At 39.1% G+C, this 17,547-nt stretch overlaps 2 protein-coding genes across 3 annotated transcripts; one reads left to right on the forward strand and one right to left on the reverse strand.

Annotated features, from left to right (window-relative positions):
- Positions 1 to 892: 892 nt before the first annotated feature.
- On the reverse strand, positions 893 to 1,778 carry LOC131464127 (histone H1-like). Of its 2 annotated transcripts, XM_058636433.1 has the most exons (2): positions 1,243 to 1,778; positions 893 to 1,200 (listed from the first exon to the last, which is right to left on the reverse strand). In XM_058636433.1, exons 1-2 carry the CDS (start codon positions 1,684 to 1,686, stop codon positions 1,102 to 1,104), a joined length of 543 nt encoding a protein of 180 aa, XP_058492416.1. In that variant the 5' UTR covers positions 1,687 to 1,778; the 3' UTR covers positions 893 to 1,101. The 2 variants fall into 2 exon arrangements, with proteins under 2 accessions (XP_058492416.1, XP_058492415.1); XM_058636432.1 differs by having other exon boundaries at positions 893 to 1,777.
- A 4,383-nt stretch (positions 1,779 to 6,161) lies between these two features.
- On the forward strand, positions 6,162 to 12,876 carry tspan36 (tetraspanin 36). The gene is made up of 7 exons (XM_058637139.1): positions 6,162 to 6,331; positions 9,408 to 9,599; positions 9,706 to 9,780; positions 10,294 to 10,389; positions 10,780 to 10,929; positions 11,049 to 11,132; positions 12,226 to 12,876. The coding sequence occupies exons 1-7, from the start codon at positions 6,272 to 6,274 to the stop codon at positions 12,304 to 12,306; spliced, it is 738 nt and encodes a 245-aa protein (XP_058493122.1). The 5' UTR covers positions 6,162 to 6,271; the 3' UTR covers positions 12,307 to 12,876.
- The last annotated feature ends 4,671 nt before the right edge of the window (positions 12,877 to 17,547 follow it).

The following is a 17,547-nucleotide window of genomic DNA, read 5'->3' on the forward strand; positions in this document are numbered from 1 at the left end:
GCTGCAGATAAGCGGAGAGGCCTTAACGTACACTGCCCGTCACACCCTGTGACTCTCACTGTTGTGAGTTTTGCGAGCAGCTGGCGAGTCTCCATCACCAGCTGCACATTTATTATCAGCCACGGGTCCCGCCCCTTATTCTGCACATACTGCACTTCACATGCACCACACCAAACATAGTCTAAAACCAGAGTAATTGTTATTTATTATCATTAGTTTAAACATTGCACAAAACTCAATCATTTACACATCTAAAATGTAAAAATAGATATCACACACACATACTGTTCCCCAAGTGGATCCTTTTTTGCCACTTGCTTTACAAATATATGTCCCTGTAATCATTTTTAATTGAAGTAATAATTATGAGGAGTTGCCCTTTACTTTCACTGAGCTGATCGTTCCTTCATTAGTTACTAATCAAGTTATAAACCCAGACTTCTGCTGGTGGAGCAGCTCAAAGTGGGTCTACTAAGCTTAACGACACCTGGCAGTAAGATGGAATACATTTTTATGACTCTTTTACTAAGGTTTAACCTCAAGAAGAGCGTGGTTTTCACTCGAGCGCTCGATCCCCGTGCGTAACGGTGCGTAAAAGCACCTCTCCAATCTTGTGCGCTGCGCAATTCAAGAAGTGAGGACAGTGTTTCCTGCCGTCATCACCACCACCACCACTGATGCAGACCTTTACACATTACAGACCCCAAAAAGGTTTTCAGTGATGCTAAACGATAATGAAATACTTAGAATTAAATCTTTTTTTTTTTTTTCATAGATAGAAAGACATTGACTGGGAAACTATGACTGTATCAATGAATTATTGTTTTTCTTAGTAAATATAATATAATCTTAAGAAAACGCACACACACACACACACACAGGACACACTCTGTAACTTATGAAAAGGTTTATTATTTCCAACAATTCAGCTCAGTGCAGACCCTCACGGGTTGTGGCAGGAAAATGTGTGTAAAAAAAACAGTTTTCTAAACTGTACTAAAGCTGTAAAGTAGCATAAGCAAACTTCTTAAAGTTTTTTTGGAATGAATACAGATGTTAAGTCCACACAAATTAAACACAGTACTGGGAAGCATGTAGTGTTCACTTTCTGACAGCAGACCTGGTCCTAGATTGCACCACTAGCTTGGGCTTCTTGGGGCTCTTTGCCTTCTTTGCTTTCTTTGCCTTGGCTGCCGTTGGCTTCTTGGGGTTCTTTGCCTTCTTTACCTTAGTCGCAGTTGCCTTCTTGACTTTCTTTGGACTCTCTGCCTTCCTCTTCTTCTTCGGTGACTTCTTGGCCACCACAGTGTGACCGGCAGTTTCTTTCTTGGCGCTGGCCTTCTTGACCTTTTTCGCCTTCTTCTTTTTCACCACCTTCTTCAGAGGTGTGGGGGCCTTCTTGAAGGAGCCCGAGGCGCCAGTGCCCTTGGTCTGGAGCAGGCATTTGTTGCCCACCAAGCGTCTGATGCAGGTGAGGATTCTGGCATTGTTCTTAGTCACGTCGTATCCTCTAGCCTTAAGAGCTTTCTTCAGTGCTGGCAGGGACACACTCCCACGCTCTGCGGCCACAGCATTCAGTATCAGGGCAGACAGCGCGGGACAGGTCTTCTTCTGCGTAGGCCTGGCTCTCTGCTTTGGAGGTTTGACCTGAGCCTCTGAAGGTGAATCAATCCCAGCAGAAGACATCGTGGAAGCACTACAGCCAAGATGACGGATGCGTGAGTTTCAGAGTGAAACAAGGACAGAGTGGTATCTCTGCTTGTCCTCTTGACATGTTGAGGGTAGATAAGGCCCTGATGAGAACCGTGGAGAGTGAGCCCCGCCAACGCAGCGCGCCTCTTCTCTCCCTCTCAAATTTGAGAGAGTTGTGTTTTCTCCGGGTTGATTATTCTGCAAAAATCCAGTGTAAAATGTCAGATATCCGTATCAAGAGCACATGATAAGAATTGGCTTTATATTCACTGTCTATATCTGCCATTTTCATTTAGAAATTCAGTCAAATTGCTCATGTTTACAGTGTAGTTGTAAGCTTGGGTTTTTTTAAAGGTCACATCAGGCGTGTGTTTTTGAACCTTTCGGGAAGGTTACAACCTCCAAATAATTGTTCACAGACTTTTTTTATCCTAATAATGTTCAGTAGTAATGTGTTGTATATACTGACTGAAAACTTTGTTTTGCTTCATCATTTTTCGGCAAATTACCTTCATATAAACGTGAGCAAAGAAACACAGATTCTCTGAAGACACGTCAGATCTAGAGCACAAATACAAATTCCTGAAATTCAAAGCAGGTCAAGTTTTAGTATTGGTATGAAGTGGAAAAGAAGTTAACTGAGAAAATAAAGTTTTATTTTATCAAATTTATAGATATATATATATATATTACTGTAGGACACTGTACGTCTGTCTGTGTGGAGAGACATGGACGTCTGCCAGATTTTAAGTTATCAGTGTGTAAGGTTGTGCGGCCAGGCAGAAAAAAACCAAATTCAAGATTAATTTAGTGGTCATTTTTTAACTAAATTACCATCAGACGGCACAATCATGCTCTAATCATTAGAGATTTCCCAGGTTTAGAAGTTATAGTATTCTTTGGAGTATAGACATATTATATAATTATATACAGCCTAGTCTTTATAGTTTTAGCAACCAGTGCAATATCTTCAATATCAGGAAATCTGAGCTTGTTCTGTGTCGGCACCAAGGTTATGATAGTTTTGGATTTTTCATTAGTTTTAGTTTTTATTTAGTTTTGACCTTTGTAAATGCTTAGTTTTAGTGTTAGTGTTGTAAGGAACACATAAACAATCATCTCTGAATCAAATATAATGCAGATAGTGTGTCAGGTAAAAATCAAATAGCCAGCTGACTAAAGACAGATAAATAATAATAATAATAATAATAATAATAATACATAACCCTCATGAGACACGTCACATTGTTTGTGAGCCAGGAGTCTCAGGGAGCTCAATCTGAGGGCAAAACATGAGCAAAATTAAAAAACCCAATAAAAGACTAGAGGTTTGATTCACTTAGATGAACCAGCTTAACCCTATCAACTACATAACGAATGCTATGTTTAACTTGCATCGCCGTGTTTAAAAACAAATTGAAAACATTTTATTCTGAATGAAAATTCAACCTTTCAAAATTGCCCGGCAGAGAAAGAAATAAACACACTTCATATGAACCCAAGAGCGTTATGTATGAAATAAATACACAAAGACGAAAACTCAGCACATTTTACACTACAGTTGTGCTTACTTTTTGTTAGTTAACATTTTTTTTTTTTTCAAACTCTAGTTTTTATCTTTGTCAGTTAACGAAAATGTTTTTTTTCAATTTTAGTTTTCATTAACTATAGTAACCTTGGTCAGCACTTGTGTATGTGTGTGTTCTTTTATTCGTGGCTTTGTGAGGACCAAAAAGCATGTCAATCATACAAAGTGAGGACATTTTGACTGGTCCTCACGTCTTTAAAGGGCTTTTGAGGGGTTTAAGGTCTGATTTTAGAGTTTGGGTAACTCACACTGACACTATGGGGTCAGTGAGTGACAGCGTGGGCAAACACATTATTGCCGTCTGTGGTGCACTGATAGCACCTCCTCCTGTTGCACACAACACATATACAGTACTGTGCAAAAGCTTCAGGCCACCATTAGATTTATTGCTTTAGCAGTGCTATAATAATGACCATAAAGTCTAATTACTTCTCAATCATTTATGGGAACCATGTATGCAGTTTTCAAACAACAACATTTTCATGGGACAAAAACTGCTTCTACAGGTTTAAGTGTCAAGTATTAAGTGTGTGACCTGCACTTACACTTAAATAATTGCATGGCACTGGAGTGGAACCCTAAATTAATGTTAAAACCTTGTGTTTATGCTGCTATTTCATTCAAATATTTGCTGTGGAAAAGGTTCTCCCACACCACAGAGTGGTATCTCTGCTTGTCCTCTTGACAGGTCGAGGGTAGATAAGGCCCCGATGAGAACCGTGGAGAGTGAGCCCCGCCAACGCAGCGCGCCTCTTCTCTCCCTCTCAAATTTGAGAGAGTTGTGTTTTCTCCGGGTTGATTATTCTGCAAAAATCCAGTGTAAAATGTCAGATATCCGTATCAAGAGCACATGATAAGAATCAGCTTTATATTCACTGTCTATATCTACCATTTTCATTTAGAAATTCAGTCAAATTGCTCATGTTTACAGTGTAGTTGTAAGCTTGTGTTTCTTTTAAAGGTCACATCAGGCGTGTGTTTTTGAACCTTTCGGGAAGGTTACAACCTCCAAATAATTGTTCACAGACTTTTTTTATCCTAATGATGTTCAGTAGTAATGTGTTCTATATACTGACTGAAAGCTTTGTTTTGCTTCATAATTTTTTGGCAAATTACCTTCTTATAAACGTGAGCAAAGAAACACAGATTCTCTGAAGACACGTCAGATCCAGAGCACAAATACAAATTCCTGAAATTCAAAGCAGGTCAAGTTTTAATATTGGTATGAAGTGGAAAAGAAGTTAACTGAGAAAATAAAGTTTTATTTTATCAAATTTATAGATATATATATATATATTACATATTACTGTAGGACACTGTACGTCTCTCTGTGTGGAGAGACATGGATGTCTGCCAGATAGTGAGTTATCAGTGTGTGCAGCCAGGCAGAAAAAAAACGAATTCAAGATTAGTTTAGCATTAATCTAGTGGTCATTTTTGAAGCAGTTTTTAGTGAATGGACAGCACAAACATGCTCTAATCATTTTAAATTAGAAAATGTCTTACTGTGCAAAAGCCTTAGGCCAAGTCACGCTTGAGAATTACAGTACATGCACATGTTCTATGAGTTGGTGGCCTGAGGTGTTTTTCATACAGTATGTGTAAGACCAATGTCAGTCAAAGTGAAATAAAATGCACTTCTATAGTGACTTGATCACTGATAAGTCGGTGTAAGATTATTTCAACTTTAAACGCTGACTATATTAAAAAAAAAAAAATGGGGGTTTGATTCCTATGTCAGACATGGCACTCACGACTCTTCCAGTGATGACACTCTCTGACCCATCAGTGGTCGGCAGTCTGTTGACGTCACAATTGCTATGACTGTATAGTCTAATCTGAAGATATTAAGTTTTTCCTTGGTGAGCGATTGTAAAATCTTGGTTTCCAAAATAGCAGCCATCGCAGGGCTGACCTGGCTCCTGATACAGTATAATGGTGCGTTCCAGTTGCAGTTGGAAGTCGGAATTTCAGAGTTCATGGATGGAATATTCAACTGGAACGTCCCCCACATGTACGATTTCCAACTCAGAATGTCGGAGCGACGTCACAAACCCATCAATGGTACGTAAACACTGTGTTTATTGCACTTCTGTCGTATTTGTTTCACATTAAGTCCGTCGGACACATTGTACGGTTCACGTTTTAATCCATGGACGACGCCGTTTATGCTCGCTTCGAATTCATCTCTTCCCGTGAGGGGACCGTGTTCTTCCAATTTGTCAGCTGGAATGCGTTCAGCTTGGAGGGTGACTTCACGCTCAGTTTGGACTTTTAACCTCCAGTGTAACAAAGCATGAATATTCAAGGTTCATTCTGGGGTAATGAAAAACAACAATTCACACAGTCGGCTGATTGTACAGTTATAAATCAATTATGTATAATTATATTAGGTGATGATTGAAATTGTACACACTGGGCCTTTTATTTATGACATGAATAGATAACGATATGAGGGCATAAATGTTACCTGAGTCATTATTGGATGTGGAGCAGAAGGTGGGGGACTATTTTTATCCGCTGACCTTTTAGACCTTTTTGAACAAATCCATAGCTGCCTCACTTCCAACTGTTACTCAATCACACTGATAAGCTGCGAGAGATAACTGCAAGCAAATGAGTGTCAGAAAAAAATAGGGGGGCAGGCTTTGAGAAACCAAAAAATAATGAGTGTTTATTCATTTATTTGTCTTTTTAAGTGATCCACTGAAGTTCCGTTTAGGATTTCCCCCTCTCCTGTGTGTGGGAGTGGTGTTGTATGATGTCGCTTCCCAGCTGATGGAGAGCCTGTTTTGCCTTTTCCTCTCCTCCTCCTCCTCCTCCTCCTCCTCCTCCTCCCCCTCCCCAAAGCATGTGACCATGTGATCACAGTCACTGCAGCCAAGCTGAAGAAACTTGTGACTTAGAGCATCAGCATCAGCGAGCAAGATAAAAACTGGACGACTCCACTGTCCGTCTTCCATCTCCTCCTCGTCGTCTCCAGCACTCAACATGGACTGCGGGATTTTAACATCGAAGAGCGTCCTCCTCCTCCTCAGCTTGATATTCTGGGTGAGTCCTGTTGTTATTTCTCTAAGAGATATGAATTTATGACATGAATATATATGGTGGTGGTGGTATTGCCAGGGGGAATTTATTGATACCATGATTTGTATTAATATTATCAGTAGTAGTTAGTGTGAGTGGCACAAATCAGTTTTGTAACTTTTAACATCGCGGCACCCAGCTGCAGTTTTTCTTTCTACATTCTGCACTTCCTCATTTTTGATCTATTATAAGGCAGAGGTAATTTAACTGATCTGAACTGACTCTGTTGTCACTCTGACTGTCTGACTCGATGTAAACTCCTGTTTTGTTGTGTATGTGACTGAGTCTGCCATGCTCTGTCTGATCTCCTCTCTCCTTTGGAGGTAAATGGATAATGAAGGGACTGAGTAAACGTCTCTGTCTGGCCCTCATGTCGGTGTAATTAGATTTACTGTGAGAAAACGGCAACCGTGTTTACTTCCAAATGAAACGAGCATGTTCTTTTCAAATATTCTCATTCCTATTAGTTTTTTTTTATTATTTAGTATCTATCTTCTCCATTTAAACTCTTTGTTTGTACAGTCATCGTTTTTCCACCTCGAGACATTTGGTTTGTGTGGTGAAGGTTTTGTAACGGTATTGATTCATGATTAAAAACACAGTCTTCCAGGAAATGATGTTCCATAGAAAGACACACACAGCAGGTTGTTTACATGAAAGAACATTTCCGTTTTATTATTATTATTATTATTAGCATTATTGTCATTATTATTATTGTTGTTGTTGTAACCTTTATTTAACCAGGAAATAAGAGAGATCTCTCACTTATAAATCAAGTTTATCCTGTGTTTTACAGCTGCTGCTGCTGCTGCTCACACATATCATATATAATACAGTATTAAATGACATTTCACTGTTAATTAAGAATGTGGGGCAGACAGCCGAGTACTATAAACAAACCAGTTCCTTGTCTTGGAATGAATCTTATTATTAAATCAATTTCTCTCGCCCATTTTTAACTCTGACTGACCAACTGCTTGATTTTTCTTTTTTAGGAAATAACATTACGCTGCCTCAAATTCCAACCCTCAACATGGTTGTTTTATATTTAATAAAAACAAATGTAATCTGTCTTCAGGACAAATTGGGGGGTGATTGATGGCGAATGTGAGGAGAACCCATGAGCGCAGACGTCACACTTTCTGTAAAAATCCATCACATCTTCCCCCAAGACTCAGGTCTGACGTATATCACACAAAAATCATGCCCACTGATCGAGAAACAGCCCCCCCCACCCAACCCCCGAGGTTTTCTCACATTCCAGAGAGGTAACACTGTGCATGGGCGCAGTATGTTTTGTAAGCCTCCTTGTGCTGCTTCTTAAGTACAAGATCAGAGATTGTGGAGAGATTAGGGGTGAGTTTTTTTTGTTGGGGAGGGCGGGGGGAGAAGTCGCCACAGTCTTCCACAGGGATCCCGTGACTGTGGAATGATTAAGAGTCGTGAGTCATGTGGCTGAACACAGGGATGAATGATTGTTAGGTCACACACATTCTCACATGGGGGGGTAAGTAATACTGAAAGGTTTTAGGAAGCTCCAGCCGCAGTTGGTCAGGCTCTGGTTTCACCATACAGTGGGGGACGATTGGTATCAATAAGCAAAGCAATACCGCGATCTTTGTCCCCCAAATAGTCTTTGTTTTGTTTTTTTTAAAGTAACAATGTTATATGTGTTAACAATAAAGACTGTGTTGTCTATTGAGAGGAGTGAAAATAGTAAAAACACTGTTGACAATATTTCCGATATGTTGATACAGCGCAGTATCGCCCCGCGAAATATAGCGATATTTGAGTGTTTTGATATCTTCTTACGGCCCTGTTACTTATGTAGCTTCCTTCTTGAGGTGGACGTTATCTACTGGACATCGGATACCACAGGCAAAGGGCTAAAAGAGTGACATTATTTATTTAAACGCAGGCACAGAAAGCAGCATAAAAGTGTCTGATGATTAACGTTGTGCTGCATTTTGCACGCTTACAGGCTTATGATTGGCGATAGTAGTGCACTTTCACGCCTTACGCTCCTCAGTGACAGACCGCTGACGACCGTACAGCCTCTTCTCGTCATATGATGAGATGAGGCCGTATCAGATGATTAAATCAGAACAGTTTCCTTTGTGTTCTATCTGAGAGAGCTCTGCTGCTTTGTTCTCACTCATGATATACATGACTATAGTCAGGCTCGTCACATGGTATCACCTGCTGCGTTTTCTATTCAAGAAAACGAGCTGAAATGTTATCATTCACAAGGGCTTGTTCACAACCTTTTTTTGCTTTGATTCCAACACATTTACATACAAAAGGACACACTCATGTGGATGTTTATTAGTGGGAGGTTAAAATATATGCTGTTTCCGATCAGTGTCTTTGTTGCTAGGTTACAGACAACATCAGAATATTTGTGATTGTTGATTCTCTTTTAGCACAGATGTGGAAAAAAAATATCTAAAGCCAGAATTGTTCATACCCAGAATAACAACGACGACATAAACAGTGCTTAACTAATTTGTTGAAAAAAAAACCCATTATTGTTATGTATTTGGCAAATAACAAACTGACTTCACCTTTTCCTACCCAAATTTGAGAAAGAAATGAATTAAGCATGAACATTCAACCACTAAAACAACAATTTTCTGTTCAGGAATGCGAGTAAATAACTATAATTTGACATCTTAATGAAGAAATAATGTAAAACAGTAAACTTGAAATTCAAAAATAACAATAATTATTATATTTTAGCATTAAAAATATCATTTTGGGTGAAGAGTTTCTACATACTGCTGTATCAACCGTTACAGAAACCTAAAATATGATTTTGGTACTAAATAATTTGTTTAAATTAGGGCAGCTGTGGCTTTGGGTGGAGGTCTAAAATTCTTGCGATCATTTCTCACTCTTTATGTACCAATTTCATAAAAGTCTCCTGTCCTGCGAGCACACATGGTAACCATAAGGCCAACGTCTGCCAACGACTGTAAATTTAGAAACGTGTAACACGTCATGACGAAGTTTCTTCTTCTTCTTCTTCTTCCTCCCGCAGGCGGCTGGAGCTGTGTTGGCGTACATCGGCGCGTATGTGATCAGAAGCTACAGCAACTTTGACAGTTTCATCCAGGACAGGTATGCACTGGTCCCGGCTGTGATCATCATTGCCGTCAGCGTGGTGATGTTCGTCTTTGGTCTGGTGGGATGCTGCTCCACGATCCGGGAGTCTAAAATCGGCCTCAGCTTTGTAAGTGTGTGTGTGTGTGTGTGTGTGTTGTTCATGAAAGTCGGACATGGACTTTAATTTGGTTTCTTTTTTTTTTATTTACGTCATATTTTTTTTCTCTCCCCAGTTCTGTGTGATCATCTTGGTGATATTTGCAGCTGAAGTAGCTGCTTTGACATTTGGCTTCATCTACCAGGGCAAGGTAAGTCCAGTCCTGCATGAAGTACCTTAAAGGCATACTTCAGTAAAAGTACAAGTATCTGACCAGAAAATGACTTTGGTAGAAGTTGAAGTAAATTTTTTATATTATTACTCAAGTAAAAGTCTTAAAGTATATGACATTTACTAAGTATCAAAAGTAATTTTCTGATGTAAAATGTACGTTTTAGAAGTAAAGGTGTTAGTTGTCATTCAACTAGAAGGCTGTGGGTTCAATTCCTTGAGCAAGACACTTAACCCCATGTTGCAGTATGTGAATGGGTGAACTGTAGTGTAAAGCAGCTCATCAAGACTAGAAAAGCTCTATATAAATACAGACCATCATACCAACTTTTCTTCTTCTGATTTTATTTGGTAGTGACGAGCAACAAAGACAGTTAAAAGAAATGTAGTGAAGAAAAATGCGTTATTTCAGAAGTATTTGTACTTGTGACATTCCAACAGTGTCCATCATTGTAAATCTGCTGAGTCACCTTTTTGTTCTTGTGTCTGCCAGATCAGCGGAGACCTGGAGCGCTCTATGACCGATGCTCTAGCAAAGTATGACGGACAGGGGACGGAGACTAAAAGTGTGGACTACTTGCAGAATCAGGTTTGTGCTATACGTTCACTTTTTTTATCTTAATTCTCACAAACGTCTTGTTCTTCCGACGTTCTGTCTCTTGTGGGACATTTAAACTAAAACATAAATAGTCGCAACACAGCTTATCTACATGTATAGATTGTGATGTGGTCTTCACTTATATTGCTTTAGATTTGGAACTATGCTCATACAGTATACGATACTGAGCAACTTCTTCTTCCACAATCCCACACACTGATCCTTTAATGCAAGAATAAATCTATAATATAAATTATCTGGAAAGAGATTTAGGTGGACTGTATTGACACTGTGGAAAAAAGAAGCTCTTCTTCTTCTTCTTGTTATGATTATTATTATTAATAATAACCACCTGTCCATTTCCTCTTTGACTCTGTGCAGTTGCAGTGCTGCGGAGTTAAAAATTACACCAGCTGGTCCAACACGACCTGGTTTACCAGTCACAACAACACAGTTCCTCTGTCCTGCTGCAAAAACATCACCACAGCGTGCACTGGCAGACTGGATCAACCAGCTCTGCTTAACGTCGAGGTAAATCACCCATTTGACACCTTTTGTCAGTGTACAGTGTATTATTTTTTGCTATCTTCCAGATAGCTTCATGCGTATTGTTCACTCTGTGTGAAATACTCACCATACTTGTATTTTAGGGTTGTGAGGCCAAGCTGAAGAACCTCATAGAGAGTGTGTGGGGCTACGCCATGCTGGTCATCCTGGGCTTTGCCATCATCAAGGTAAGGATGAGTGAAAGCAAGAATGGCGCACCGCACACTTCAGCAGTGGTGAGATGTAGCTCTGAAGAGTGCACAAACAATAGGCTACGCGCTACACTCCTCGACAAGTGCATCCATTTCTCTAACCTCGCGCCCGTCGCGTTGTGTCTGAGAGCTTTTCGAGGACGGAGAACAAGGTGATGCATTGTTGAATAGTGGAAGTCAAATCGAATTTACCCGTCTTCAAATCCACTTTTGCTGCCCTTTAAAACAGAAAGTAGGCAGTGCAGCATCCTGTCAGCCTTTAGTATTTAATTCACTTTTCCTTTTAACCTATAGAACACAGAGCCGATTTCCATTACTATGTTAAAAGTATAAGTATAGGCAGCAATATAGAGTGTCTTATATCCTTTTTTCAGCACAACTTAGAGAATCTGATTAAAAAAATATATTTATTTTCACCAACTATCAGAATCAGAAACAGGTGTATTGCCATGTATGCTTGAATCGATACAGGGAATTTGGTGCCAAAAATACAATTTAAAAAAAAAGAAACTATAGAATAAACACTATGTTAAACAAGCAACTATGAAACAATGTTAAATACAATATTAAATACTATATAAACACACCTGGGCAAAAAGTACTCATAATGTTTAAAATCAGATTCTATTTGTGACTTGGAAACGCGTCACAGTTCAAAGTTCACTTGGCTCGTTTTTATGAACAAAAATGAAAGAACAACGCGTCTGTTTTGTGACTTTGTGCACAATTATTGCTACTTAAATGGGAATCGTAACTTTGACAACAACACATAAGAAGAAGAAGCCTGAATATGTGATACACACACACACAGCCCGGATGTCCATATAAGGAGTTGTGTATTATTCCCATGGCAATTTACCATGGGTGCACCTTTGGCACAGTATCTGTGCCACATGAGCACTGAGGGTTAAATATGATCTTCCTCGCTGGAGTCAGAGATGGCCTTGTAAAAAAGGATCGACACGAGTTCTTTATAGTTCAGTCCAGAGCTATTCTTCCTCACTTAAACATACTGCTTCAGAAATATCTTTGAGCTCGTTTCTAACCATCTTTGTGTTTCCCGTTGCAGCTCTTTGGAATGTTGAGTGTGTGTGTCATCACCTGTAAAACCGGCAGCCGGAGAAGCGGCTACCAGTCGCTCCACGCCTGACAAGAACACCCTAACACCGCTGGCCACAAATAAACACCGGGTGTCGTCTGATGCTGCTGCGTACAGAAGCGTATGCAGGTCAAACACGTGGGAACATTTCTTTTTGAAATAATGGCCTATAAAATACACAGATTCTGCTCAGACGAGATCTAAATAAATACGTTTCCATTGTTCTTCCTGCACTGCCACGGCCCAGATATGGGACATTGTTTGGATTTTTTTCCCCCCCCGTTTTTTGTGTTCTATCTAAAGCTGACATGAAAGGAGAGGAAAGAAAACTATTTTTTGAGATGTTACTTGTAAATTTTCATCGTGTTGATACTCTTTTAAAGAACATGAATGTACCGTAATAATCATTGATTGTAATTACTGTAAACACAGTTCGAGAAATGTAATGCCTTCTTTAGGATTGCATTATTTTTAACCAACTGAATCAATGGGCACGCAAAAATATTGATGTACTGTAATAGTCATTTAGATGTATTTAACTATAGGTTGCAGTTCCACACAGTTTGGTGTTTGGTTATGATGTTTCTAAATTAAAGGAAAATGCTTCCTAGTTCACAATAATTTGGAGGTTGCTGCATGGTTTTATCACCTTTTTAAAATGCAATATTTAAATTATATATATAATGTAGCATTCTGACAGTTGAACACATACTGTATTATTATTATGTTTTTTTACTGCAGTACATACACATTCAGAGCAACATTTTAAACATGACTTGGCTGATAAAGAGGCCTCTTCCTTTACAGGAGATATACATTTGCTCATTTCTACATAAGCTTCTAAAAGATAAAAGTATAGACTCCACAGCTGTGATGGTGAAGCACAGATATAATGTTAACCAGCTGACGGACAAGTGATTTCATACGTTTGTTCAATTTCAGACTGAAATTATTGACATTTTTCCCTCAATGGTCCAAACCGGCTATGCATCAAACCCCAGTTTAATTATGCAATTATCCACAATAATATAAATCCATAGGTTTATGCAGTTGTATGTTCAGTTGCAGTGACAAATAAAATCCTGCAGGTAGCGTGAGAAAACCTGCTGTGGGTTTATGTCTCATTCAGCAGTTTTATCAGCGGAAATTATTCTGTGTTTTTATTGGCGTTTGTCAGAGTTCAATGTTGTTTTCTGCGGTTGTAGATTTCTTTTGATTTTTGGTGATCTAGATATGGATCTTGATTCAGGGTTTTGATTTAAATCACCAAAAATAAGTAAGTAATCAAATAAGTAAATAATGAGTAAATTGATAAATAATTTAAAGTAATAAAAAAAAATAAAAAGCCTGTTCTTTCATAGGAAAACAAAACACTTGCTCACTCCACACCTCGGTTAAGGTTGCTGAGCTTTCTGAAACGACGACTTGGTCCATATTCTATTCACCTGACACATGTTTCAGAGAGCCAAGGAGAATTCCTTAACCTAAAGTCCGCTGACGTCTGACTACTACTACTACTACTAGTGCAGCTGTCCTGCTTCTGCTTTTTCCACCATCAGTAAAACACATCAGGGTGTGAGCTCCTCTGACAATGGTTTAAAAGTAAGTGGTTTTGATTTGTTTTTAATGAAAAGTCACACACTGGTGCTTTATGTCTTTCTCCTGTTGTCCAGCCGGATCCGCCCCTTTACTTTCACTCACCTTTAAAGAGCATAAAAAAAGAAAGAAGGTATTTTTAATCTGTGCACCGCTGCGAGTCCATTTCCTCTTTACCTCTGCTCTTTTTTTGCACACCTACCGAGCCAACGACAACAGATGTTGTATCGGGGACATTTCAGCCTGGCGCATCATTTATTTACTTCCTTCCCCGCTTAGACAGTAATCTGTTACAGGGACAGGTAATGTGAAGAGGACACACAATGTGTGACACTCACTCTGTGCTGAAGTTACAGTGTCTTTGCTGAGAAAACCCAGAACGGTTTCCTCCGTGTCGCAGGTGGAGGAAACATCCAATGTCTCTGTTAGCTCTGTCCCAAAAATAAACCCCCGCTGAATGCAAACACTTTGCTTTTGAACGATGTCACATGCTTTAAAGGCTATATAAACAAACAGGGAGCCAGTACAATATCACCGTGGTTTTGTTTGGATTTTGTCTTCATGATAAATAATGACGTTGTCAAGACCAGGACCAGGAGCAGGTGCTGCTGACAATGTGTGTGTGTGTGTGTATATATATATAATTATAGCCACCCTCTACCGACACTGTGATGTCTCCATTTGTCAGATGCTATCAGTAATGAGAGAGGTCAGCCAGAAAAGAGGAACAGAAACACAGAACAGACACAGAACAAAGACTCAAATGCCCCAAATAAACAGAAGCAGCAGCAGCAGCAGTGTGCCATAACCACTGTGATCCAATTAAGCTTAATATATACAGTGTAACTTTTAACAAACAATTGTCCATGTCTTTGAAAACTCAACCTCCAAACGAGCAAACACATATGGAGAACGAAAGTCATGTTTTCTTACTGTTCCCCTGCTACAGAAGAAAAACAGCTGAAGCAGTGGACTAAAGTAATTCACAATTTCCTTCTCACTGCGTTCCATTTGTGATCCTGACTTACCAACACATCAAAAGGAGCAGGTGCTCACCTGGGCGATATAAAGCTCTTGGAACACAGAGCATAAATGTACAGTTTATACAGAGGGCGTAGCAATGCAACATTTACACAGTGTACACATCCTGTTTTTTTCCACAATCTGATAAAAAAAAAACAGCTACTTCCGTACTTTATATCACTACTAAAAATTTGCTATCAAATGAATCATTACTTTGACTCAACAACACATAAGAAGACGATATAACATGCATTTTGTAAAGCCTGAATATGTGACCTACATATAAAAAGCCCTGCTCCAACACACCTGATTCAAATGTCAGCTCGTTATCAAGCTCTGCAGAATCCTGCTAACGAGCTGTTGATCTGAATCAGGTGTGTTGGAGCAGGGCAGTGTGCCCTGGGGACCAGGGTTGGGACACACTGTTGTAGGCAAGGGTCTTGCTTTACAGAGGGCGCCAACTTGTGCCTCCGTGTGTCAGCCATAGTTTCCTTACACACTCTGCAGTGTCGCCACCAGATTAATATGCAGTGGACTGTTCAATTCATGATGTACACAGATGCTCTGTGGTCATACAGTAAGACTTAACGATTCAGTATTTGAAGTGTTTTGTTCCCATGTGAGATCTACATCTTGACTGTGGTGTCTCCAGGTTGTGTCGCCGTCCTCTGCGGGTAAACCTGGTATCTAAAATTCAGTAAATCCCTGTATCTCTCCTCTACCTTTCTACTCCACTACTGAAGGAGTCTTAACATCCGGGTGGGAGTTCATCACACTGGCTCCTCTCTGTTCTCTCCACAGTCTCTCATCTGTTTAATTCCTGTAGCTGTGGCAACTCCACACAATTATGATCACGATTCACCGTGACCTGCCTCCTTCTCTCGCTGGGGCTCATTCTCACAACCACCCTCTGCTGAAACCACAGGCTACGGGACTTTGTCAATCCACATGCTGATAAAACACAGCCGCGAGGAGGAACACTGGAGGAACTCCTGTTTTTGACGCTTTCTGCCCTTCAAACTGAGGTAATCGGCAGTCGTTCTGGCTAGAGCGTGGGAAATCCAAAACTAAACACACAGTAACCACTATGACAACATGGAACAAACCAAACACATACAATATGAAACCCGTAAACTCATTATTTACAGTCATCATTCATCTGCAGCAGTGCTGTTTGGTCATAACTGGCATTTGACATTTAAACTGGGGTTTAAAACAGAAAAGTGCATAATGACTTAATTTAATCATGGCCTACATTGGAAAAACAAAAATATCTCAGGGAGAACATAAACATTTTTGATTGAATGGTTATGAAAAATGACATGTTTTTACATTTTGGAAATAAAAGAGCTAGTTGTAACTGACACACAAGGAAAGAAGGAAAAAGATGTGCTCGGATCAAAAGCTATTCGTACAATGCAATAAATCGACTTATATAAATAGATATTTTTCATTCATGCTCAAAACAGGATGCCAGATTTTCTGGAGAAATCCCTCAATTTGTCACTATGTTGTTCCAAAAAAATTTCAAATTGTGTTGCTTTTTTGGAGTTTAATATAAAAGTTTCCTTTCTTGATCAAACGGTTAATCCTTGAATGACATGGACATGGTGGCATTGTAATATTTAAACATTCAAAGACTCCTCCCTCCCTCTTTGGCTTCCTCTCTTGTGGAACATCAGGCCAAACTAAATCCTGTCAGGTGGATAAATGACCATGGTTAAGCCACAAAAATGGAAGGTTTCATCATATTTATTCTTTCTTCCTAATCTCTTTGTCTGTTTTATTTTAAAGCCTGCTAGTCCAACCCCTTTGTTTTTATTTAATTTCTTATTTATATTCTTCAGTCTTATCCATCTATTACCATTTAGGATTTTATTATTACAGTTTTTTGCCAAAACAGGTGAGACTGGGTTTCCTCAACTGTAGCTGTGCTCTTTGTATGTGTGTGAATGTGTTTGTATGTTTGAGAACACAGATTTTTTTTAAAAAACTTTACAATAAATTAAAGATGCTCCACAGTTGAGTTGCCTCACATGTTTTTTAAAAAACACCAGGTCAGGGATGGGCAGTAGTTCTGATACATGTATTTAAAATACGTATTTCCAAATTATACAATCTTATTTTGTAATTTGTATTTTATCGAGGTGACGGAAATGTCTTCATAGTTTTGTATCTATATACTTCAATGTCGTGTATTTTTGTATTTTTAAAGTACTGTAAAATACAATTCACACATAGCAACACAGTGACTAAGTTGCAAGCTGTCAGGGCCACACTTGAGTTAGACTTTTTCAAATGTATTTGTTCTCCATTTAGTGATTGGAATTATAACATTATTATATTGTTATTATTATTATTATAACATATATCTTCTAGATTTTGAATTTGTTCTCAATCCTTGGTGTGTATGCAACTCGTCAGGGTGATCATGTCGTGATTGTTGGCTTCTAAGAAATTATTGTATTGGTTGGTAATAGGATGTTACATTTAAATATGACTACCTGATTTTCCTTTGTTTTTAATGGAGGTTGTGCACACACACACACACCAATGACTAAATTATGCAAGTGTACTGTGAAGAAACAGTCCATTAGTTGTATTGTTTGCTGGTTCATTGTGGGCTTCATCTGTTACTGAACACAGAGAAAGTAAATAAAGATAGTGAAGGAA

Source organism: Solea solea, chromosome 8, assembly GCF_958295425.1.
Source record: "Solea solea chromosome 8, fSolSol10.1, whole genome shotgun sequence".
In the NCBI taxonomy this organism is placed as follows: domain Eukaryota; kingdom Metazoa; phylum Chordata; class Actinopteri; order Pleuronectiformes; family Soleidae; genus Solea; species Solea solea.